This window comes from Passer domesticus, chromosome 2 (assembly GCF_036417665.1).
Source record: "Passer domesticus isolate bPasDom1 chromosome 2, bPasDom1.hap1, whole genome shotgun sequence".
Classification (NCBI taxonomy): domain Eukaryota; kingdom Metazoa; phylum Chordata; class Aves; order Passeriformes; family Passeridae; genus Passer; species Passer domesticus.
The window spans coordinates 33,020,174-33,045,258 of NC_087475.1; the positions used below are offsets into that span (position 1 = coordinate 33,020,174).

At 40.7% G+C, this 25,085-nt stretch overlaps 1 protein-coding gene across 2 annotated transcripts in view; it reads right to left on the minus strand.

Annotated features, from left to right (window-relative positions):
- GABRB3 (gamma-aminobutyric acid type A receptor subunit beta3) overlaps positions 1 to 24,494 on the minus strand; it is a 125,483-nt gene extending 100,989 nt beyond the window's left edge. For both annotated transcript variants that reach the window (XM_064408151.1, XM_064408153.1), the window contains exons 1-3: positions 24,290 to 24,494; positions 24,024 to 24,115; positions 23,804 to 23,871 (exon numbers count right to left, since the gene is read on the minus strand). In XM_064408151.1, coding sequence (XP_064264221.1) covers positions 23,804 to 23,871; positions 24,024 to 24,115; positions 24,290 to 24,369 — 240 coding nt within the window. In that variant the 5' untranslated portion in view covers positions 24,370 to 24,494. The remainder of the gene's footprint in view (positions 1 to 23,803; positions 23,872 to 24,023; positions 24,116 to 24,289) is intronic.
- Between the last annotated feature and the right edge of the window lie 591 nt (positions 24,495 to 25,085).

The following is a 25,085-nucleotide window of genomic DNA, read 5'->3' on the forward strand; positions in this document are numbered from 1 at the left end:
TTTGAACAGCCCTGGCAAGGCTTCCCCCTTGTTCTCCATCCATTACTGTGCCACAATGCCACCATGAACCAAGTCAAAAGGACTGCAGAAAAGCCTGACTGGGATGCCCGGAACGCTGTCACTCCCCAGGGGTTTGGAATGGATGAGCTGAAAGGAAATCCCAGCCAGATTACAAACCAAGGGCCCCGGGGCCGCGCTCCCTCAGAGCTGAGCATGTTTCAGCAGAGCACACAGCACTGACAAAGCTGACCCAGAGCACACACCATGCTCATCCCTTCCTTCCCTTTGCAGCTGGCAATCCCTCTCTGAAACAGGTACAGAGGTTGGTGCTGTCAGCAAGAGGGAAGAAGAATTAAAACGCCGCAGCTGCTGCAACATTCCATCACCTGGGAGAGCAGTACGGGCTGGAAATGGCGATTCCTCGGGGAAGGCTCCCAGGAGGGAGCAGCCCCTCACCCCTCACCCCACCCGTGTCACTCACGCCACTGCAGCAACCTGCTCCTCCTGAGACTTCCCCAATGCATGGCAGTTAAATAGTCTCAATTTCACTAAATCTAGTGGCTCTGAGGGGACAGTAAGTATTTCAAGTTCTATCTGATTTCTAACGGGGCAATAAATTTAGGAGTGTGGGAAGAATAATTTATTTTTGATCCCTGACTCTTCATTTCTCTGTTTCTTTGTGGTATAGAAGATAAACATGTCTTGCCATTTTTATTATCTTTTTAAAACCACTTCTATTCCCAAAAGGTGAAGCTGCATTTGCTCATATTTCCACTCAAGAACACGATAAAAACATTTAAGCCAAAATGAATAATTCTTGTCAGAAATCATCCACGCTTCTAAGAGATTACAAAAAAGAGATAAGAAATTTATGACTATAATCAAGGCAGGTTCTCTACATTAAAGAAATTGGTTTTAATTAACATAGCAGAAATCCTACCCAGAGCCTCCAGAGACTGCCTGGGATGCTCTGGGAGTTTGGAAGTCACTTACAGTTTATTCTGAGGGTTTTTCCTCCAGTGGCCACTCTGCTGCATTATGAAATGCACTACGTGTCACTGCAGTACAAGAACTTGTAACAAACTTCATTGGCACTAGCATTAGAAATTTATGATGAGCTCTCCAAGTATAAAAGACCATTTAAAGTAACTGCCAGAAGGGAGAATGTCAGAATTGCTACTGCTTTTATCAGTCCCTGCAGTAAAACCAGTGAAAAAGCGTACTTTCGAGTTTTAACAGTAACATGTTATAATAAGTATAGGTCCACACCTGGTTTTGAAAACTTTAAATATAATAATGCAATTGCAGAAAGAAAATAAGCCTTTTTTTGGTACAGTTTCTCTACATTTTGCTTGCAGTCATCCAATTTATTATTAAGAAATAATACTCAGCAACTCTAGCAAAAGAAAATAAATTTCAAAATAAACAATTTTTTTTTTAATCCACTAATTTTATCTAAGTACTAGGGAAAAAAATGCTCAAGGTGGCAATGGAAACAGGAGTTATTTTTGTTAACATTATAGGTCTGAAAGAAGGATACTCTTTAAAGCACTGGGTTTTTTAATGCACAGGAACAAAAAAAAAAAGTTTAGTGAAACGATACAACATTTAGTGTTGGTTCAGACTACTTCCTTCTTTCAGAATATAGAATTATCCATGATTTTACCTTTCTAAAACAGTAACTGGAAGACTTGCAGAAGACTGAGTGCAACCCAGGACTGTACCTTGGAGGCAAATGCCTACCTTAGGAGGAGAAGCAGTTCAGACACTACAAAAATGCATATGAATTGTTCAAGCAGAAACATGATCTGTACAAAAAAAAAGTTCTTTTGAAAAATTAAATGACAACAGGCCAGGACATATTTATGTAAAATGTCCAAAGTTTGCCTGTGTTAATTTCTAATATTATGAGGTATCTTAGAGGAAAATAAAGACAATCCAGATGAGTAATGTTCTATTAAGCAATCAAGAAACTATAAATAATGGCATGCTTGTCTATGCACTATTAAATGAATATTTTTTACATTTATTAGTCCCCTCACATGCACATAGAACTAGGAGTCTAATGGATCAGCAAGATATGCCCAAAATTATAAGAAATAATTTTTATGTTAATATGTTCTTAGGACAGTGCAGAGATATTTTTGAAGCTGGGATTTTTGCCTGCCTATTTTATTGTATTCCTATGTGAAATGTTTCCAAAATCAGCATGTTTCTGAAATATTGGTCCTAAGATGTGTTTTACAATCATCATTACAATTAATTTAAATAGATTGTCTTATGCATAGATATAACCAATAAAGTTTAATTTAAACAATACCACCCTCACACTAAATTATTCTGCAGGCAAAGGAAGAAATTGCACCATTTTCCCCCAAAAATAACCTGAGCAAAACCCGGGCAGTTTATGGAGGGTGATCAATTACATCCATAACTTTATTCTAGTGCACCAAATCTAAACTAAACTATTGAAATGTACATATTTGGAGATCATCCTATTTTCATACAAGAGATTTTATAAAGCACCTTTAAATAAAATTCCCAATTGATACAAAACAGTCACAGTTTTCTGCACTAACTTCAGAAGTGAGATATTGCAGGTACTGGCACATGTCTTGAGTCATGGGGCAATCTCATTAAAGAAACAAGTTTGTCATCTCTATAAGGTGCATGACAGTGCTCACCTGCCACCATCTGAAATGCATGTCATGTCACCAAGAACAAGAAAAACACTTTCTGCAGCAATTCAGAAGATTCTGGCAAGAAGGCAGCTTGTTGCTTGCTACTAGTAGCCTCACTGGAAGACACCACTGAAAATACTGCAACTTCAAGAAAGCTTTTTCACTTTCATCTGGAGTATTTCCTTTCCTCTTCACTATAATTCAATAATATATATATAAGTACACAAAGTATTGAGGATATAAAATATGTACTTTCTGTGATGGTTAAAGTGGAAAAAAATATTAAATAATTATATTGTGAAAATAAATGGGCAAATTATGCATCAAGCATAAGATTCACAGAGATTCAGTCTCTGTTTTAAAACAATTTGTAAAGCAGTCTTGCTCCTCCAGTAGCAATCACTCTGATTCAATGACGTGGCTTTTAAAATGCCACATACCTGGACCTACTTTCCTGAGCTTGGACTGTAAGCAGAACAGCAGGATCTTAAGGAGCACGTAATTATCCCAGCATGGCCCCAGCTCTTAGTCTGTGCTGAGAGCTGAGGGCTTTCTGTGGTTTTTGTGATACCTGTGGTCTTACCTAGGAATTAAAAATCTAATCAATGCATGCATCAGTTAATGACTTCTAGATTCCTGGTATAGAATAACTCTCTTAGTCAGGCTCTGCTCCAGTTCAACCTGCTCACAGAATCTTTAAGTGTATGCTGTTATATCTGTGCACACACTGCTGGCCAGCAGCGCTAGTGCTACACCTTTCATCCTAGGCTTCATCAGATAAAACAGCTTAACAACCCTTCACATCTGCCCTGTCCACAGTGACAGCCACACACTTCATGCAGTCATTCAGCTAACTTCATAGAGGAAACAATACCCTAAGAGCAGCAGACCTTTTCTGAGTGGATGTAACTTTACAATGGCTTATAAAGATCTGCCTAATAGGCTGTATTCACATGCTATCTTTTGAGACTAGTCAGTCAGAACAGATTGCAACTATAAATCTTCAGAAAAATATTTAACAGCTATGTGATACAAACTTCTCTGAAAGTATCTGATGCATCTGGATCTCACTGGGAAGGACTAAATATTTTTAGGCATGCTTTTTTGTTAAAAAAACCCTAAAAAATAAATAATCAAATAAATAGCTAATCACATCTATGCAATAAACTGATTTCACTTCACTTCACTTTCTCTAGGAATAGAGACTTCCTAGAACATGACATAGAATAAATTACAAAACACAGGAGTGGTCATCATATGCTGAAATACTGGTTTTACCTGTGCTGTCTAAAGTAAGGAGTGACAAAAGGACTTTAAAGCTCAGGCTTTAATCCATTATCTGCATTCCTGGAGTTAGCTGTGCCATTGCTTCTACATAGTACTAAGTAAAGAAAAGCCATTTTAAATTTTTACTTTCCCACTTGTACCAAAGATGTTGCCATCTTGTTGCAAAGCTTTCATACCTTCTTGGAGATTTCTCAGGGGGAAGCTCCTCACAGCACTGACTCCTTCTCCTCCTCTACACAGCCAACAAATTCCATCTCACATCTCGACCACCCAACCTGCTCTTTTATAATACCCCTCCTAACTGGATCCAGCTGTGGCCTATTAAGGGCAGGCTTGTTCTTCATTCTTGATAATTAGCACAGCTGTAACTCCTTAGGGGTGAGATTACCTTCACCACTATCTCTATTCTCCTACCTTCTATCTATCCACACCAAAGAGATTCAGCAGGCACAGAGACCGTAGCTTTGTTACACTCTTTTACTTTGCTAGGAGTGCTTAGCACCATAATTAGTAGATTCCAATAGCATCGTAGTTGATTCCACAATGATAAAAAGTAGCATCAAAATTTGTCTGCCAAAATATATTGATTTTGAGAAAATGTAATTTAAAAAAAAAAAAAGTCATTGAAGAAAATCAATGTTTTGTTGCAACATCTCTGTAAATGTTTCAGTATTATATTATTCAGTATTCAGTTTCATATTAAATTAGAAGTACATAAGAAAAAAATCAGCATTATGATAATAATACTAAGTCTACTACTTGGTGTGCCCCTGCCCTAAACTCCAGAATTCTTTCAGAAGGCTTCTACAGAGCCTTTTCTTCATACCCTACCAACCTAGGAGTTTTAATTCCTCAAAAGGCACCTTGAGTCTGTCTGGTATCTGATCACAGCAGGAATCCACACTGGAGTCTAAAAACTCATAGCTGTCCTTAAGGAGAGGTGAAGAATGTCTAGGCACTAGTGAATTCTCTTGCACCATCTGGTCATCTGGCAAAAAAAAGTCTTTGAACCAAATAAAACCACTTGAAATAAACCACTGGGGGGATTTTTGAGCACTCTGCAACAAGGATTAGCTTCTCCCTTTGTTTGCCCACTTTCTGTCTACCTCCTGCTCTTCAGCACACCTGAGACTACAGCAACTGACTTATCTGGAAAACTCCAATGGTGCCACGGTAGATAACAGCAAAGAAGATGCTGAGGTGAAGAACCTGAGAAAAGTACATACCGAAAAATTAAGACTGTGTCAGTGAAAGGTCTGTGTAGTAGGAACCACAGATTATGTCTAAACTGAGACACTGGGGGACTCATCACCAACTCCTGATTAAGGGTGTTTGTCTTCAGGTGCCATGCCTCAAGTATGACCTCACTACAGGAAAAGCGTCTTTTCCACTTTTTTTTTTAAAACAAATACAAATTATTGTCCACTCCTGAAAGGTAATACTTAAACCTGAACTCTATTGGATTTTCTGTCCCAGATTACACAATGACTTAGTTCTGGAGCTTTATCTTTTTGGAAAGGAGTAGTCACGAGTTCCAGAAAGAATACCTCATCTGCTCTCAATTCCTATTCTGCATTAAAAAAAAAATACAGATTTTAAATTCCTTCAAAATGTATTACAGTTTCTTTTTTTAAAGTTCATTGAAGTCATCAAAAACTCTCATCTCAGGGATTACACACTACCTTATACTATGGAACTCGGTATTGTAAGCAAAACGAGCTTGAGGAAAAGTAGTCTCTATTAATCCATGACTGAATATTCAAAGACATTTGGATTTTCTCTTCCTGAATTCCCAGTAGCATAATCCAAACATTACTTCAGAAAGATTTTTGAGGACTACTGCAAATTAATGCAAAAGATCTGCTGCTTGCAAAATTCTGGACTAGAAAGTCCAGGAATTTAAGGGAGAGTTTACAGCTTTTCCCTGTTACAGACACAGACAGACACACACTGCTTTATACTGCTTGCACCTGGAAGTTTTCTGACATTCAGAGGAAACAGCTGGTGAAAGTAAGCAACTTTGCACATGTGCATAGAGGCAGATTTCATGGCAGTGTCAGTAGTTAACACTGGGCAGCTCTGGGGATTTAATGAGCACAGCTAACAATGATGATGAGCATTACAACAATATGTTGTAGAAAAGTATGATGTACAGGAAAAAACGTGGCCAAAACTTATATATAGATATTCCCTTTATGTAGGTGCACATAGGCTAAATAAGCAGAATAATTTATTTTAATATCCTTCAGATTAAGCATTAAGAAACCAATTCCAACCACATATATTCCTGCAGCAAAGTCATAGAGGCTGGGAGATTTTTCCAGGGAAACACGGCTTTTTTTTTTGTTAATCATTAAGCATCTCACACTAGCCCCAGTGAGAGATATGATACTGGGCTAAGACACTTTTGTTATGAACTGACACAGCAATTCTTACACCTGTTTACCACTGCCACTCACAAACAGTCGAAAAATGAGAGTAAAGAGGAAGGTATCACTTCAAACTAGTTGCTAATTAAGTCATGAATAAGTAACACATCAGATGGAGATGTGCTTCAGTGTCCCAAAATGAAAACACAATTAATTCTAGAAACAGGAGTCAGTAAGGCTTTGAGTTATCTATATTAGCACTGTGGCTCTAATTGGGAATATGCTTTTGAAGTGCATCTGTCCAATGGTCTCCCTTTCCACACCTTGGAGCATGCTGCAGACCTGCTCTGGACATGTCACAGGATCACAGAATAATAGGGTGCTCTGGGTGGGAAGGGACTTTTATAAAGACCACCTAGTTCCAATCCCACTGCCATGGGCAGGGACACCTTCCACTCTCCCAGGTTGCTCAAAGCCCCATCCAACGTGACCTTCAGTGCTCCCAGGGATGAGGGATCTACAACTTTTCTGTACAACTTGGCTAGGCCCAAGCCACAGGAGCTCTCCATAAACATGAATTATGCCCACTGAACCAAACTATGAATTACTTATACAAAGGAAACTCTCAGCATTTAATATGGACATTGGCCACTCGCATCCCACAGATCTTCACCAACTGGGCTGAAGAGTACCAGCTTTGGTCACCAAAAATTGGACCAGACCTCAGGAAGACAGGTATCACTGGTCAGCTGAAGAATCTAGGACATGCTTCCTCTTTTGTCTGTTGTCCCCCAGCACAAGACTTTTAAGCCCCTTTAGATGGAACTTTGAGACCTATTAATGGAAAGAGATTTCCAGTTATTTCAAACACATAGTAAACATGACATCCTGGTAATCTATCCCCTTACAGACTGTGTTGTCCCTTGGATTTGTAAACTACCTACTCCTCACCCACATCTCACTTGTCAGACTCTTCACTAGAGCCAAGACACGTTTGGGCAGAAACAGACTCTGTGGACCCTGTGAGGTCCTTCTGCAGAGCACACAGGTAGCTCAGTGCCAAGAAGGCATTTTTTAATGGAAATCTTACAGATTGCTGCTAGGAATGGCAATGCCTCTTGGCTTCCTTTTCCACTGATTTGATTCCAAAATAGATAATTTCCCACTTCTGTTAACATAAAGCCTCCACATGAAGGCTAATTCTACACAGTATTAAAAAAATCACCTACTTTGATGAGAATACATCCAACAAATTTTTACCCATGTTAAGTTTATTGACATTTTTTCCTCATCTCTTATACATACTGAATATGAATATTTCTTTGGAGTGCTATAAAGGAAAGTGGAAGCTAAATTTGCATCAAAAGTGCTCTAATGGTGCCAAGGATGAAAAGAACAAGGTGATGGCATCACACAACTGGCCATGGCACCCAACAGAGACAACCTGCCACTGCAGCATCAGCCATAGGTCTGAGGCTTGAGTCTGGAGCCATGCACTTTGTCCAGAAAAAACTTATTTGGGAAAAGCTAAACTGCAGACATCACTGGAGCCTTTTGTCACGGAAAACTGCGGGGAATTTTTACCAACTCTGAATTCCTGCTGAGAATTCACCTCCATTTAAAAGTTCAATACATATGGCTTAGTGAGGATGCTTAATAAGGTTAAATGCAGTACAGACAGCACTTCTAGTACCAAAAAAAGCTGAATTTATTAGGCCTGCAGATCAGTAGATAGATTTCTCAAAGAGAGTCTATAGCTATCTCTCTACTAGTGGATTAAACATGACTAGAATATTAAACATATACTCTGGCATGAGCATCTCAAATTCTTACTATTAGACTATCTCACCCTCCAAAATGGGCTGGGTGTCAGAAGCAGCTCTGGCACTTGTGGACTCCTGGGCAGTGCCTGGAAAGCCTGGAAAGAGAGTAACAGCTGGCAGGGGCCAAAACCACATGTGAATGCTCCAAGAATTTACTGGTAGGGCTGGTTGGAGTTAAGAGTACTCAGAAATGTTTTTCCCAAAATCTGTTGTGAAGTAACCTAATGGCAGCAATGTCTGCACATGTCCCCCCTCTATGTTTTTTTTCTGGAAGTCAAAAGTCATGGTGGGGCAGCTGAAGAAACACAGACACACACAAAAATGAAAAAAATAAAAACAGTGCAGGGAAGTTCAGTTCTTGGAGATATTTCTTCATGGTCCAGAAGTAACTGTTGAACTGTACAGTCTTTAAAAATTTCTTTAGGATGTATATTAACTATAAATGACATCAAGGCTCTGAAGATTATTGAATAATTTTTTAAAAATTGCCTCCCTTTTTATCATGTTTAATACTCTGGTTTGTTTATTCCTGTGAAAGGAAAACAAAGGGAAAAAATGGTGTTGGACGTATTGGTTGATAGAACAAATTTTTTTATTTAGTTTTCGTATTTTTCACTGGTAGTTTAGCTTGAAAAGAATTAAGAAAATATTTTGATCTCCATCAGGTAGAATAGAACCGCTCAAGGGAAAAATGGGAGAAGTTGTCTCAAAACACCTTATTTTTCCTCTGATCCCAAGCTAGCCAGGCTGAGCCAGCTCTCAGCATGAACTGCAGCACAGTAAGGACTACAGAAATAAGAAAGACAAGTCCTCTAAGTGTCAAACAGAGCCTGTTGCACACAAATTCTGTTTTCTGCTCAGCCTAACAAGCTCCTTTCTGTATCTCACTCAGACAAAAAGAGATTATTAGCTCCAGGGAGGTATTTTCAACAGCATGCCCAAAGAGAATCCTCAATTTCTTATTTAGTCTCTTGTACTGAAACAACGTGCAGCACCTAGACCCCAGAAAAGGATCTGGCTATTTCCTAGACCTCTAGATTAAAAAAATCCCCTTTTCATACATAAAACTTACATAACCACACCAGGAAGGTATCAGCAGGAATCCCAACTGGCATTATTGTTATTGGCCACTAAAGAGAACGCTCTATTAACAACAACAAAGATAAGCTGGAGAGTAATTAATGCAAAAGGGTAGGTTTTAGAAACACACCATCATTTGAGAGCTCCAGACAATATTCTTGCAAGCCTGAGGAGTGATACTGTTCACATCTGTATGGAGATGTTGAACAGAACACAGTCCCAGTTCTGTTACATATTTTGCTGCTTTTGCTTAAAAAAAAAAAAAAGGAATGGGCAGGATGAGATATAAAATTTGTACATATCAAGGGACAATCAACACAGGTAATGTCTGAATAAAATTCAAAGAAATGAAGATCTGAAGTGTTTTTGGAATTCAGTTTTGTAATTACATACAATAATGCTGCTACTTTTAGCACACACTCCAATATTCACAATGCTGGAGTCCTAGTTCTTCAGGGATTATACACAGAATTGAAAACATGGCTATTTCTTGCCCTTCAAAGCACCTAAAAATTCAGGTGATGATACCTAACTACTTAAAAATTCCACTCTTGGTGTGAAGATTGCAAGTCTGTAGCTTTAGTGCCATCCTATGCTGACACGATGGGATAACTGATGGTTGGGATATCAGCACTAGTGCTGGATGGATTTGCTTCTGCCATTCTGTATGACAGACAACACAATATGGGCCAAAACTTCTCTTTGACCACTGGAATTGCACCACTGCATGTAACAGCCAAATTTGACACAGTATTGGCCCTGGAAAGGAAAAGACAATATGTTCCTCAGAAGTCTGATATGACATAATATGCTAAACTAGTCTCCTCTGGAATTTTTTCAGTCAATCAATAAAATAAATGTCTTGGAGGATTATTGAATGCATGATTTTGACATAGAGACTACAGCTTCTTCTGAGTGCCTGCCTGTTTACCAATGGGTTTTGTGAAAAACAATCAACATACCCTGTTCCCACTGAATGATGATAACAAATAAAATTGAACTTTTACTCCACTGTGATCATACAGTAATCTAAACATTGAACAATTCCCTCCCACCTTCCTTCCTTGCATTCTCTAATGCCATTAGAAACAGTCACAGTTAGGGTATGGCTCAATGTAGCACAAGCACAGGTAGGAGTATACTGGAGGATTTTTTTGCAAAGGTCTGGTACAGCAACCTTTTTAAAAATATAATTCTTCTTATATGTCTTTATACAGCACAAATATCTGCTATTCAAGTCAAAAGTCAAAATAAATAAACAAGTAAGACATTGTGTAATACTATCATTAAACATAAGCACTTTCTGTTTTCAAAGAAATTAGCATGCCGTAAAAAAAAAATACTGACAGCTCTGCCACACCAGCAGAAAAGGCAACATGGCAAAGGACTTGAGGCTGAGCATTGAGCACTGAGGCCAGGGTGCTGGCTGTAGGCAAGGGCATCTTGAAGAATATGAAACAGCCTAACTGGCAGGGGGTTGGTTATGCTGCACAAACTGATGAAAAAATATCATAAAAGATGACCAGAGAATAACAGACATGAAGGCTTGGCAAGGGACAACAGGGAGAAGAAGATGGAAATATACTAGTGGCCACAGTAAGAGCTAGGACAAAATCTAGTTGCAGTGATAGATGACCACAATTCAATGACAGATTGAAAAGTAACCCTGACACTTTCATCCTTTGATAGCCTTCATCAACATTACATCTAGTCAATTCTTCATACCCATTATTTCCATGTATCTGGAGATTTATCACTCATTTTTGAAAGGTAGTGTTTAATTTTGTGTCCTCTAGAAGCAATTAACTAAATCCATCTTCTGAATCTTCAGCACTGTTACTGCATTATTGCCGTGTTTTAATCAAATCCCTCCGAAGTGACCTGCCATTAAGTATAGATTCATCATAACATTTTATTTCAGGTTTGCTCTTGTTTTATGATCATGAAGGGCACCACAATAACGTGAATATATAAAGAGACATAGGATTCAACAATGCCACACACACATTAGGGTACAGATGACATTCAGTATCATGTAAATGTTAAAAAACAAATGGCATATAGAGGTGCAAAGAATTTTAGAACTCATTTATTACCATATTTTGCAGTATCAAGCTCATGACAGCCAGCTAATTGTATGCCAGAAAGTAGCAATGTTTATATTCAGCTTCATTCAGCAGTGTTTTCAGGGAGAGGGATGGATCTGGTTTTCCCTACAACAGGTTTTTTTATTTGTTTGGTTTTGGGTTTTTTGGGGTTTTTTTGAGATGACATATCCTAAGAAAAGGACTATAAAAATAATGATAAGAAAGACCCAGCCTCCTGCTTTCCAGCACAAAAGATGTGAATAATCAAGAGTCAAGAGGGATGAGAAAGAAATTGCAAAAGATTCATACAGGAGTCTCATGAGATTTGGTCACTTGCTCAAGTTATTAACAAAAATCATTCAGGGACTTGCAGGGAAAAGTAGCAGTAAATGACTCTGACTTCTGTCTTAAAGACAGCTGCTCAGTGAGCACCAGCAGTCAAATTAATGCATATACTTACATCTCAGTAGAGGAATTCTTTTTTCATTTAGGCCACCTTGCTCGTATAGAAGCCTTTGTGCCAGCAGTTACTAAATAATGTGTCTATACATGTGTGTCTCCAAGTAACTTACAGGAATATAATGCAAGATTGTAAATGAGATCCTTATGGATGTGACTAATGAAAGAAAAGCATAATACTACAAGCATTAGGGCTAGATGACTCCTTGAGGAAGGCTATGCAAAAGGGACCTTCTTTGGCGGTTAGAAGCTTTTCTTTTTAATGTAAAGATCATGAAATCATAGAGCATCAGCTTGGAAGGTATCCCATCTCCCAGATCACTCATGATGGTATTACACAGATATTTATAAAACCAATAAATATTCTACTAATGGATAACAAGATTACATTATGCAAACTTCCGGCTTCCCTTTCCAAATTACAGCACCAGCATCCAATTCAAAAGGCACCCAATGCCACATAAATGGGTATGCTGGGAAAGACATGCAGTATCAGCCTTGATGCAGTCAGGTTAATAATATATGAGCATGTGACTAAAGTGGGTCTACTGGAAAGATAAGCTGATCAACTACCTTAAATGCATTTGCTAATTCACTGCCCATCCTTTTATTCCTCTTTTTTTTTTCTTCCTGTCCATTTAAGGGGGATGGTTTATAAAAAGAATTGCAGCCACATAATCAGCATTTTTAAAATAGCTGTTATTACCCAGCTAGCTCAACCATTTTTCTGGGAAAAAAAAAGGATGAAATGCCAAAGGAGACACCATTTTTGATTAAAAGGAAATGAGATATTTCCTCCTTAAAATTAATTTCTCTTAATCACCTCTCGTTCATCACACAAACACACACAGCTACTGCTAACTACTTCTCTACACATTCCATAAGCCCTTATTGCCCAAGGACAACCTGCTTTCTGTGTCACACAAGGTTAAAGTGAAATCCAGTCCATCTTATCTGTGCAATTAATTTGCACCTACATTCTAGGTACCTAACAAAAGCTGCTTATGGGACGCTGGTATTTCTTTCGTTTGTTTTCCCAAAATAAGTATGCTGGAAGTGCATCACCTATAGACCCTTATCTATCTAAACTGAAGTGAACAACATCTCCTCTGAATTTAAGTGCAGGTAAACTGCCCAGTGTAGTTGTCCTGTGTTCCACCTCAAGCTCCTTCTCTTCTTCTCGGTGGCTGTCTCTCACCTATCACATCTTTCTGCTCAGTCAGGCAGGTCAACATGCAGCATTTGAACTGCATGGAGTTGCTGTCAGGGGGCATGAAGCCAAGCAAGACCAAGAGACAGAGCTCACCCCTCATGAACAAGTCTGCAACAGCAGTTTTCCAACATGCAGGGAATGTCTGTCCACCTATTTTCTCAAAGAGGAAAACAAAAAGAGCTGACAGCTCTGACACCAATGCAGGTGGCATTCACATCACTTATTGCCAGAAGGGTAACAGATGAGCATTTGGCTTAAGCCACATTCACTGTATAGGGACTGGAAAGAAACAAGCCACAATGAATTATCTACAAGCTCATTGAGCTCTACAATGAGCTGTCTTCTAATATAGATCTGCCAACCAGATCAGCTGTATGGCCCTCTGGAGAGTCACAGCTCTCCCACTAGGAATGATGGCTACGTAACCTCACATGGATGCAATGAATTGCACTTTCTGGACAGATCTAGCCTAACAAATGAAGTGAGCCAAGGAGTTTCTTGTCTGAAGGACAAGTGCTGTTGCACAGCACAGTTTATTTCCATCTAGATTAACTTATTTCACAGCACAACTGGCTGCATACAAGGTGCCTACTAGCAGTGCAGCTGGCATGTGCTGACATCCAGAGAGTATCAAACCTGGGAAACTGCTGAGATAAATCCATGCTAGTGACTGACATACAAGTGAAGGACTGAGAACAGGTGCTGTGCCCAAGCACCTAAGTACTGACATTCTACAGATTATCAGGAGCACCACAACTCTTAAATTTAGCAGTGCCATAGTTTGTGGCTCAAAACCAAAACTAAGGGTCACATATACTGTTCTGCAAATCCTGAAGACCTCTTCATATGTAAAGTTCCTGCTGGTTTTGGAGATATTTTTGTTATCCAAATAGAAACCTATTGTACATGATTGGAAAGTGCTTAGAAAGTCCAAATTAATAACATAGGATTCCTATCTAAATAGCCTAGGAGGTCAGAATCTAAAGCAAATCACTCCTGATGCAGAGAAAAAAAGACAAGTCAATGTGTCATACTATTAAAAAAATCATTAAATAAATCTTTTGTATCTTTAACAACCAGACTTACTGCATTACCCAGTAATATTGAGAATTTAAATGCAATTTTGTATCATCTAGTACTTCCAACTTCAAACTTTCAGTGCATTCTAAAAGGCACAGTAGCATAAGAAACCACCAGGGAAAATGGTCACAAGAAAAATGGTCATCTGTTTACAAAACAACATTTGATGACGTAGGAAAATTAGTTTATATTTTAGGCTTCTAAATCTGGAAGATTCAATTTCTTACTCTTCCTGATTTCCCCACTGAAAAACATGGCAGGTGCTCTGATTCCCTGCACAGCCAAGTACAGGTCCTGGATGGCAAAGCCCTCAGATTTTTTATTGTGCTTCAGCCCAGCCCAAAAGCATGAAGGACCCTGCCCAGCCGAGCTCAGGTGAACCTGCACTGGGTTACAGCTCAACCTTTGACACTGCAGCTAAGAATGAGCTCACATGCTTAAGCCATGATGGGTAAGTAACAACCAGAATGGGAAACCTTAAAATATCCCTCATGTGAACAAGACATAGTTAGGGGAATGAAGCTCTTCCTTTCAAGTAACTTTAGGGTTAACAGGCCAGCAGAGTAAGACAGTGGGGCTATCTTGTATCTCAGTTCAAAGAACAAGGGATGACCTATTTTTAATCACATGGATTTGAGCTTACTTCCAAAGGCTATCTTCTGTGCCCTACATGTATTTTGATTCAGAATTCACACAAAATCTATATGAAAAGCCCTCTGCAGTTCAGACTGTGCACAGATTTTACATGCAGTGCATTGACCTGCTGGCTAATACTACTTAGTCAACCAAAGCTCAGCTGTGTACCAGTCCAGGGCTCTCTCCTAATATCTTCAAAAAGGCAGGTTAAGAAGGAGCAACAGGTGGAATTAATTCCAACATTAACTGAAAAAAAAAGCATCTATCCTAGGTCAGTCAACTCCTCTCACTGTCTTCTCTATCCCATTACCTATTAGTACCTCCAGATAGGTACTTCAGGAGGGCCAGTCATCCTCGTCTTAAATACCTGGTTTTGAACAAAAAATATTCCCTAACGAAGTGCTTCTCTCTGTTAAAAGGCACTCTGACTATCAGCTCTGGCTGAATGCTGGTCATACACCAGATAACCTATTTAAAGCTTGTGAGACAAGTCTTATTCTAAGACCTAACTCCCACTGGTACAACCATTCTGTACAGAGCTCCATGTTGACATAACTTCACAGCATGCAGAAATTCTACTAGCTGCACCAGAGGTACCTCTGGCATCTCTGCAGAGCGCTGTATTGTGCCATGGAGACATACCCATGAACTAATGAAAATTCAACATTCATATTAGTATTAAGAAAAAAGTCATTAACTGCTATTGAACTGCCAATTATCCAGTGTAACTGCAGACCTCCCAGCACAGCTGTTTTATCTTCCCTCTCTGCTGCGTGCAATATTACATTCATATTGCAGATTACATTATCACAGCGACCTGTAACCAGCTCCTAACTGCTGAGAGAACAAATTATTTTGCCAAAGTTATCGGTTCAAATCTGTAATAGTGAATAATGAATTAGACATGCCCAGACTTGGGGATTTTTTCCTTGCAGTATCTGTAGTCATGAGGAACTGTGACATTCAATTACAAATATTAAATAAACCATCGCTTTGAAATTATTCTTCTTCCAGCTATTTTTTATTACTCCATGTCACAGGAGAGAAAAAAAGAAATTTTGTCCTGGATAAGCTAAAACCCCTAATGGTAGCTTAATATTATTCAACCTCTTCCACTGAAAGTTTTTTATTATCCTTCATTATTGATGGATTGCACTTGATACTACCCAAGTTTAAATTCTTTATATAATCATACCTTTATTAAAAGGAAAACTGTGGGCAAGAGTGCTAAATCATCCCAGAGCTCTGGTGATACCTAAACAAAAGGTACTCTCCTCAAGTTACAAATCACTGGACATGGTAAAAGTAACCTAGAGAAATAGTAACACGTGTTTATTGGTCTTCTCCCCAAGTGTCCATCACCAGCAAGTAGCAGAGTCAGGACATTTGACACTGAGGACCACTGTGGCAGATGTGTCATGGAAATTTCTATGTTTGTCTGTTGTCTTCTACCAAGCATGACATTGCCTGCCGTGCCTTTATCAAATTGCTAAGCTTTCTGTATTGCTACAGACATTAAATTATCTCAATAAAATCTCAGCACACTTATAAAGATCTTCATATAAATATCCCTCTTCATCTCTTTTTCTTTCTGTGTTCAAGGGAGTGAAAAAAAAATTGCTGGGTATATAGCATATAAAAATTCATAAAGTTTCTGTCAATTTTCCATTCCTGTTAACTTAAATTAGTGCACTCCTTCATTACCTGGGCATGATAAAAGTCTTTCAGCAGAAGTAAAAATATATAATGATTTAATGCACAGAAGTCCTGACCTTGTAGCTTTATAATTTTTTCAATCACTACTACGTATATTTGAAAGAACATACGTGTGACACCTGGTGCAATTGATGACAAGGTACTAAGAACACAATAAAGATATATATACGATGTTGGTGACTAATGACGTCTCAGCTGGCAAGGCATATACTTATGGCATTGGCATTTATTACAAATGTCCTATGGGAAACTTCTCATCTTCTGAGGCATCAGCATGACACCAGCAGTAGCAACTGAAACCACACCAAGACACACTTTTGAGCACTGACAGAAATAATAATGAAATCAGAGCAGAGATTCACAGAAATAGAGTGCTAGAAAACAGCTCAAAGCATCAGCTAGCCCAGCATCCCCAAAGGCAAGAGCAACACCACTGAAGAGGTGTATTTATCAAATCCCTTCCTGTAAACCTGAAAAAAAGGATATGCTACAAAAAATGTAGCTAAATTGAAACCAATTTGAAATCAATTCCCTAATTTCTTCAGGTCTTAATTCAATTGGTTCTAAAGAGCAACTGATCATCATTCTCTCACTACCAGCATCCTACTTATTGAGAACTTTTATTTCTTCTCCCCATCCTATCTTTCAGTGTTAAACAAACCCATTTACTTCAATGTCACCGCATATGTCCTGTTTTTGTAATTATTTCAATTAGAAACACTTTTTTTCTGTTCTTTACACCTCCTGTTTCTTTCCATCTCCCTGAAACCAATGAGGAAACACTGGACGCAGCATTCTTGATCAGGCTTAACTAATGACAAAGGAAACTCTGTGTCTTGTGAATGGCACTTCTATTTATGTACCTCAAGGTAAGATGTGTCTTTTTTCAATTATACTGCACCTGTGACTTTTTTCACTTGCTTTAGATTATGGTCCAGTAAGACCTTTTTTTTAGTGTCCTACTGCTTAGCCAAGTCTTTATTATTTTAAATAATGGATTCCTCATTCCTTATATAACGCAGCACTTCATGCTTGATCCCTCTTTATTTGGGCTATTCCTTTAGTTTGCAAACATAATTTTGAACCCCTTTTTGTCCATTGAATACTTGCAATTATTCCAGATTGATGTCATCACAGATCATATCTATTCCATCATCCAAGTCTGGATGATTCAACGCTGGCAGCTGGAGTTGGTTTTTAAACAGTCTATTGGCACCTCCCAGCAACATTAACTACCTCCCTGTCTCTGCATGAGCAGGTATTCCTATCCCTTCAGGGTAGCTGCTTTCCACTGCAGATAAGCAGAAGCCTGTCATCAATTCCCCTGGACAAACAGGAGTCATTTCCTATCACACTGTCTGCTACAAGCACTTCTTTCTCTCTCTCTGTCAATAAGAACTATGAAACATGACAGAGATGGAGAGAGAGAGAAAGTGAGGCAGGCTGGGGGAGTTCATGGGTACTGTACTGAGGAAGAAAAATGGATGGAGACAAGGCAGAGGATGGGTGATCTTGAGGCCAGCTGGTAACTAGAGAGCAGGTGACCTGTAAGATAGACTATCCTCCATGATCAGTGCCTGTTGCTGCACCCCCTTGTAGTGGATGGATGCTGGCTCAGCACCAGCACAGTGACAGCACTCTGCAGGGTTATGCTGGCCTCAGGAGATCCTTCCCTCCCTACTTGGGCACTACTTCTTTCTGCTTCCTTTCACCCCCCCTCTATTATCTATCAAATACATACATGTATGTATGTATGTATCAAATACATACACACATATATGCAAAATTATCGATGTGGTCTTTCTACTATAGTATGATCTACTATTCTCCCTAAATACATTAAATAATAAAATATATAAAAGCAAAATCAGATTATAAAGTTATATATTCTATTTTTTACTCCTGTGATTTGTGAACTAGTAATAGGCACTGCACACATGGATCTTTTCCTAGCCAGGAAACTTGTGTTTGCAATATGATTATGTAACCATTGTATCAGAACAACTCCTTTAATTTCTCCATCTGAATATTCAAAGCCAAGTATGTCAAAACTTGGTTGTGATTTCCTGCAGGAGGTAATATCAATATTCTGCCTACAAAATATTTAGGAAATATCTGTTTATGGCAGGAAATATAAGCTACATTTCCAGTAGGAAACACAGGTTACATTTCACTGTGTGTACTCAAAAATAAACCAAGTTGCCTTGTCTCTCTCCATAGCCATTCAGGAAGCAAGGGCACCTCCCAGAAATATTAATCCTTCCATTTTAAAAATAACAACCACACAGACATCTAAGATATCTGTTGCAATTTAGTGACTATCTCCTCCTTCTGATTCCAGAGGGAGCCTGGAGGATAGGCTTTGGCTGTACATCTAAGGAACAATTCAGTTACCTAAACAAAGGTGTCTGGTGCCGTTTTGGATGCCTGGATTATGCAGGACCCTGGAGAGGTACTGCACAAGATCTATGCAGGTTCATTTAAGTTCTAGAAAGGCAGCTGGAGTCCAAACAAAACACCTTGAGGCACCTAAATTACCTAAGAAGCACATTGCCTTTTTTATTTTAGTCTCTCTTGATTGCATCACCTGTATTGACAAGAACAAGACTCAGTTGTTTAAATTTCAGAAGCTGGTTTTGTGTCTGAAACCTGGGCACAGAGACATGGCAGAGGATTTGCAGGAGATCTGCACCAACCTGGACTGGAAACAAGAGGACAAGCACGAGACTGTGAAACCAAAATAACAGTAGACACCTTTGCCCAAACATCCACATTCTGTTCTAGATCTCCATTAACTGCACTTGTAGAGTTTAGCAATCCAACTCTCACTTAGACATCTAATGCTATAAATCTCAATTTACATAACTGGAATCCACCAAATTTTTTTATCATATAAAGTAAGACGTGACAGATTTCATTAACAGAAGCATCACGTTCTGCACCCTCAGAACGTCAGGTGAAGTGTGAATTAATTCACCTAAAAAAATTATTTGTGTATCCGTGTCAAGGAAAATAAACACTATTTAGTCTCATTGAGTAGTAACTTCAGTTGACTTTAGGGCAGCAACTAAAACAGCTTGTCAGAAAGATGTCAAAATTGCTTTAAAAATCAGCAGGCACCCAATGATGTCCATATGCATACTTGCAGTTTTATAAAGGCACATGCATAAAAATAAAAATTACAGTGTTAGCATAGAAGAGATTACATCTTTTTTAGAGTGACAGCATAGAATAGATGACATTTTTTTCAGAAACAACAACTCATCTGTTTTAAGGTCTGATTTTATGTCAAACTAATTTTCTGACTATCGTATTCTCAAAACAGCAGGATGACTATATAGCAAATGATGCCTCCTGGGTTTTGCTGGTTTAATTTTATCAAAATTAGAGCCTTTGAGAAAACCTAGATGGACAACTCTGAAGTCCTCTCCATAAACAAAGACAACGCAGACAGCACTTCTGAGAGCAGTAGCCCATTCCCCATTCTCTGCAAAACATTATCTCTAAGAAGAAAGGTTCATTTTTGCACTAATCTCCTTGGTTTCTCCATCCACTTTAAAGCATTATTTCCCATAAACTATGAAACACATTCTAAAATTATAATAAAATGAAAGTGCAGTACTTTACTCTTCCAGCTATAATAATGACTTTAAAGAGGGGGTTATTTGCAGATTCAAAGTATTGATTATTTAACTTCCTAAGATACAGAAGTATTTGGATGCTTGAAAATTGAATGCCTGGAACTAATGCATTTGATTCACAGACCAGACATTCAAGAAGAATCAGACTGTTAAAAACAATTGCAAATTATGGTCACTTGTCTGAATGGAAATAGGCTGACATGCTACTAAGAACTATTTATTTTTCAATTTATGTCATGTGAGCAAAACACCTAATAACACAGAAAAAACAAAATACAATCAACCTGAATAATGAAAAATGATAAAATGATAAAATGTATGTCTAAATTATTGAAACCTGGCAACAGTAATCTTCCATACTCTTTATTTGTAAGATGACTTACAGTATAGTCTCAGTATCATATCTGTTTTTATTATTGATCAGTATTTTGTTTTGTGATTTATATTCCTGTACAATATATAATGGTTTTAAATGGAATTATTGGTGGTAGGCACAAAAATAGATAGGTGTTTAAGTATCCAGTTACATATATAATTTGTGAAATAAGCAAATAATTATGGGAAATAATGTACAGGTTAAGCAGGGGAGTAAAGCACACTGACATAGATATTGACATATGTGCAGGTCATTAACAGACTGCAGCCCTTCCCCGAGCAATGCACTTCTTATATGCAACTTTGTTAATTCCCCCTTGCTGCTATATATATATATAACTTGAAGTATAAATATCAAATCATGTGATTTTTATAACATACATGTTTACAACTTCAGTAATACAATATTTTAAGATGTTGTGAAATCAAATAGAAACTGCTTATTTACAACTTTTCAGTAAAACAAGTCAATGGTCTGCAATTCTGATACTTGCATCTGTCTTCCTGATCTAGCTTAGCATTTCAGCATCAAAAATAAAGAAAAATGTTAATCATTTCATGTAATCCAAGGAAGATGTACATGGCTATTAGTAAGTCTATTCTAAAAAGTATCTACAGATACTCTGGATATACAGGCAAAGGACTCTTAGCGATTTTCAACAGAAAGACTAAAACTGCATAAACAAATTTTTAAAATACTGGAAAGCTTAAAAATGGCTAGTAAATAAAGATTCATGGAGGAATATATTATATATAAACCTACAGTTTGATTATGAATAGAAAAGAACATGATACAAGCTGTAATTCTATTACAAAGAATTGTCATCATGTCACTGAAAGCAATATTACAGGCTGCCTAGAAAGTAGCATAATAAAACTTGCTGTAATAACATTTTATTTATGTCCATAAAATTGAAGAATGGTAAATCTCTGGTTATTTTATTTTTAATGCAGAGATGATTTTTAACAAGCTAATTTATAAAAGGTTACACCAATGTCTAGATTTAAATCAAAGAAATTAATGTCCACACTACCACAGTTCACACAGAGAAATTCTTGTAACACATTTCAATAGCTGATGAGGCTAAAGGTCAACACTCACAATATCTGTTTGGAATTAAATGAAAGAATATGCCAAAGTTTAAAAGTTGAGTTGGCAACCAGAATGAAGTTCAACAGCTATGCTTCAGTTCTTCAAACTAACTGTCCAAATTACTACTTAGAATAAATACTTGAGCAATCTTGAAAAGCTCCTTCTCTTCACCCTTATTCACTGTTCATTGACATATACTCAAGAATTCTTGCAGACCAGAAAAAAGTTACTTAAAACAAGTAGAAGTAACCAACTCAGGTAGTACATGAAGATAGCTGTGCCTAGTCAAAGATGACTTCATTTCCTGGCAGATAAGACAAGCTTAGCTGAAATTCTGATTGCAGTAAGGTGTTCATCAATCAGAAGCCCTTCCTGCTCATTTTTCCTTAAGTAAACTGCCACAGTTTTTATAGTAAAGGTACTCTAGCAACTTGCTTCAGAAACACATCATTTCTTTCTGTTGCAAGATCTAGATCAAGATGTATTGATGCTTTTCAGATTTTGCATTGTTCCATGAGAGGGCACAGAGAAAAGCTGCCACTTCTCTGCAAGGGCAAGAGTGGGGACTGACTCCTGGGGCAGCTAGAAACTGAAGCACTTGGTACACTGACACACTGTTTGGGGACAAACTGACCATTTTCTTGAGGAGCTCCCGTATCACTGAGGATCTGATTACTCAGCCTAGCATAAGAAGCAGTGTAATTACTTGTTTTTCCTTATACCCGTGCTACAGTGGGTTGGACAAGTTGTTATTTAAACCTAACAGACTTTCCTGCAGCTAGGAAAAAAGAAAGAAAAAGCACAAAAAGCAGCATACATCCCCTCATTTTCTTTCCAATCTCAGTATGTCTTTCTCTGATATTTATTGCCTCTCTGGCACTTCACATACACAGTGTTATATATTAATTTAATGAGTCATGTAATGCTTCCCTAAGACTGGAACATATCCAGAGGTGGGGAAGGTGGCAGTGGGGATAGTGAAGTCAGATTTTTCAATTACACTTCAGAGAGAAGCTTTCATTCAGCTCCCATTTTTTTCACTTGAGAAGAAATCCTACAGGTACAGAAAAGGCTGTCAAATACATGAAGTGTCTCTGCAGTTGCCTGAATCTGCATGAAGTCTAAGACAAACTCTCACAAGTAAGAACTGTCTCATTTTTTTCCCCCTCCTGACTGAGTAGAAAGGCTGGCACTGGTGACACTTTTAACTGCAAATGGGTAACTGTATCTCTGTCAAAAACATTTTTTAGAAGATGAGAAGTCAGCAAAAGTTTCTGTCTCAGAATTTCAAGTAGGGGGGGTGAAAGTAGTGGCAGGATTAATGAAAATATAGAGAACATGTATCAAGCCAAGATATGCCAGCATGTAACATTGCAACAGTGCATTGAAGGAGAGGTAGTGCAGTATTAGCATCATATGTACTACAAGAGAGCTCAGCTTCCAAACATATACATATTATTTTTAATGCCATAAATGTAACTACAGCATTGCAGAGTCTTTCTACACCAGGTTTGCAAAAGGAATAATACAAGGACAAAAAAACTGAGACAAAGAGGGAAGGAGTAACTTGCTGAGGAACATGAAAAATCCACCTCAGATTTAGGACTAGGACAAGAAGCAGAAACTGTAGCTTCTAACATTGAATCATCAAGGTATACAGACGAGAGGATCAAAACGCAGAAAAGCACTAAACACCTCCCTGTCCATCGGTGAACACGACAGCCCCGCACAGCATCACTTTCCGAGACAAGACTAGACTACTATTCCTCCCTAGTCCACCACAACCGCGCCGGCTCTGGGTGCTCAACAAGCCTTAAAGCACTCGCACATGTCAGAGTTTACCCACAGACAAGCTGGGCTGCTCGGTTTTTTTGCCCTGAACGGCGCACGAAGCAGGGAGATGCCGGTAGCCGCGGCCCTCCATCACCAGCCCGGCAAGCCCGCCGCCGGCCCGGCCGAGCCCGGCGAGCTCCGGCCGCCCGCGGGTACAGCAGGAGGACAAGGCGGGTCCGTGCAAACCGGCGGCTCGGTACACTCGCGGAGACGGCCGCCGGCAGTGAGAGGGGGAAAGGGGGAAGGAGGAAAGCGCGTCTCCAGGGAAATAAAGTTTTCAAGGGAAGAAGCGGGCAGCGCTCGGAGCGCCGCGCAGCCCCGTCGCCGCCCGCCGAGACAGCAGCGACTCCGTGAGAAACGAGGGACGGGAAACGGGCGGCCGTGACCCGGGCGACAGCCCCGGCGCCGGCCGGGCGCGCCCGCTACTCACCATGTTGACTTCGGAAACCATGTCGATGCTGGCGATGTCGATGTTCATCCCCACGCAGACGGGCGGACCTGCAGGCAGACCAGACCTTTAGCCGGCGGCCAGTGGCGCCGCGGCAGCGCGGGCGGGCGGCCGGACCCGGCGTGCGGGAGCGCGGCAGCACCGGGCACAGCTGCGGGGGAGGGGGGATCGCCGGGCGGCGAGCCCGGGCAGGGCGACTCACCTCCGAAATCCGGCCGGAGGCGGATGTCGTAGCCCTTCAACAATTTATCCACAGTTTCTTTCACGAAGGACATGTTGCCGGGATCGTTGACACTGTGGGGAGAAAGAGACGGGGGTGTCGGGCGGCAGAGGCAGAAGCCGGGGTGCGGGGGGCCGGGGGCGACGGCGGGAGCGGGGCGGGAGGGGGAGGGCGCGGGGAGCGCATCAGCTTGTTCCCCTGGAGAAACGCATCCCGCGCCGCCGCCGCCGGGGCACGCTGGCTCCTACCTCTGGGCGCAGCAGACCACGGCCACCAGGACGGGAGCAGAGAAGATCCCGAAGATCCTGCCTCTCCTAAAGCCCCACATCCCTCCGCTCCACGCTCCCTTCGCGCAGCAGCAGCAGCAGCCGCCGCCGCGATCCGGCTGCCCCGGCTGCTGCTGAGGAAGAGGCGGAGGCGACAGTCTCCGTTCTCCCCCCACCTCGCCCTCCCCCCCAAAAAAATCCCCCACCCCCTGCCCCAGCACCACCACCCGGCCCGCGGGAGCCGCCCGCGCACCCGGCTGCGCTCGCCCCGCGACCGGACACCGCCGAGCCCCGGAGGAAGCTGCCCTCCGCCGGAGCCCGGCCAGCCGCCTCCCCTCCGCCCGCCCTGCCGCCTTCCCGCCAGCCGGGAGGGGAGGGGACGGAGGGAGGGCGCCGCCGTCCCTCCGGGCGGAGAGCCCGAGCTGGGGAACGGGGCCGGGACCGGCAGCGAGGGGCGGCGGCTCCCCGGGCACCGCCTCGGGGCACGCCCGACCTCTGCCCGGCACCGGCCCCGAGTCGGCGATGGTCACCGGCAGCCCCCGCGGGGGCTCCCCGCAGCGGGCTCCATCTCCCCGGGTAGGAGCGGGACTGCGGGGCTAGGGCAGCCCGCAGGGTTCCCCCTGGAGCCGGGTGAGCAGGGGCTACCCGACGCCGTGCTGTCCGCCCCTGCCCCTCGGCCTGCCGCTCTGCTTTGGGGCACTGTGCCCACCTGCCCTGTGGCGCATCCTGGGAGCGATGCCCGGGGTGAGCCGCTGGGGCGGGAGAAGGAGCTGGCCTG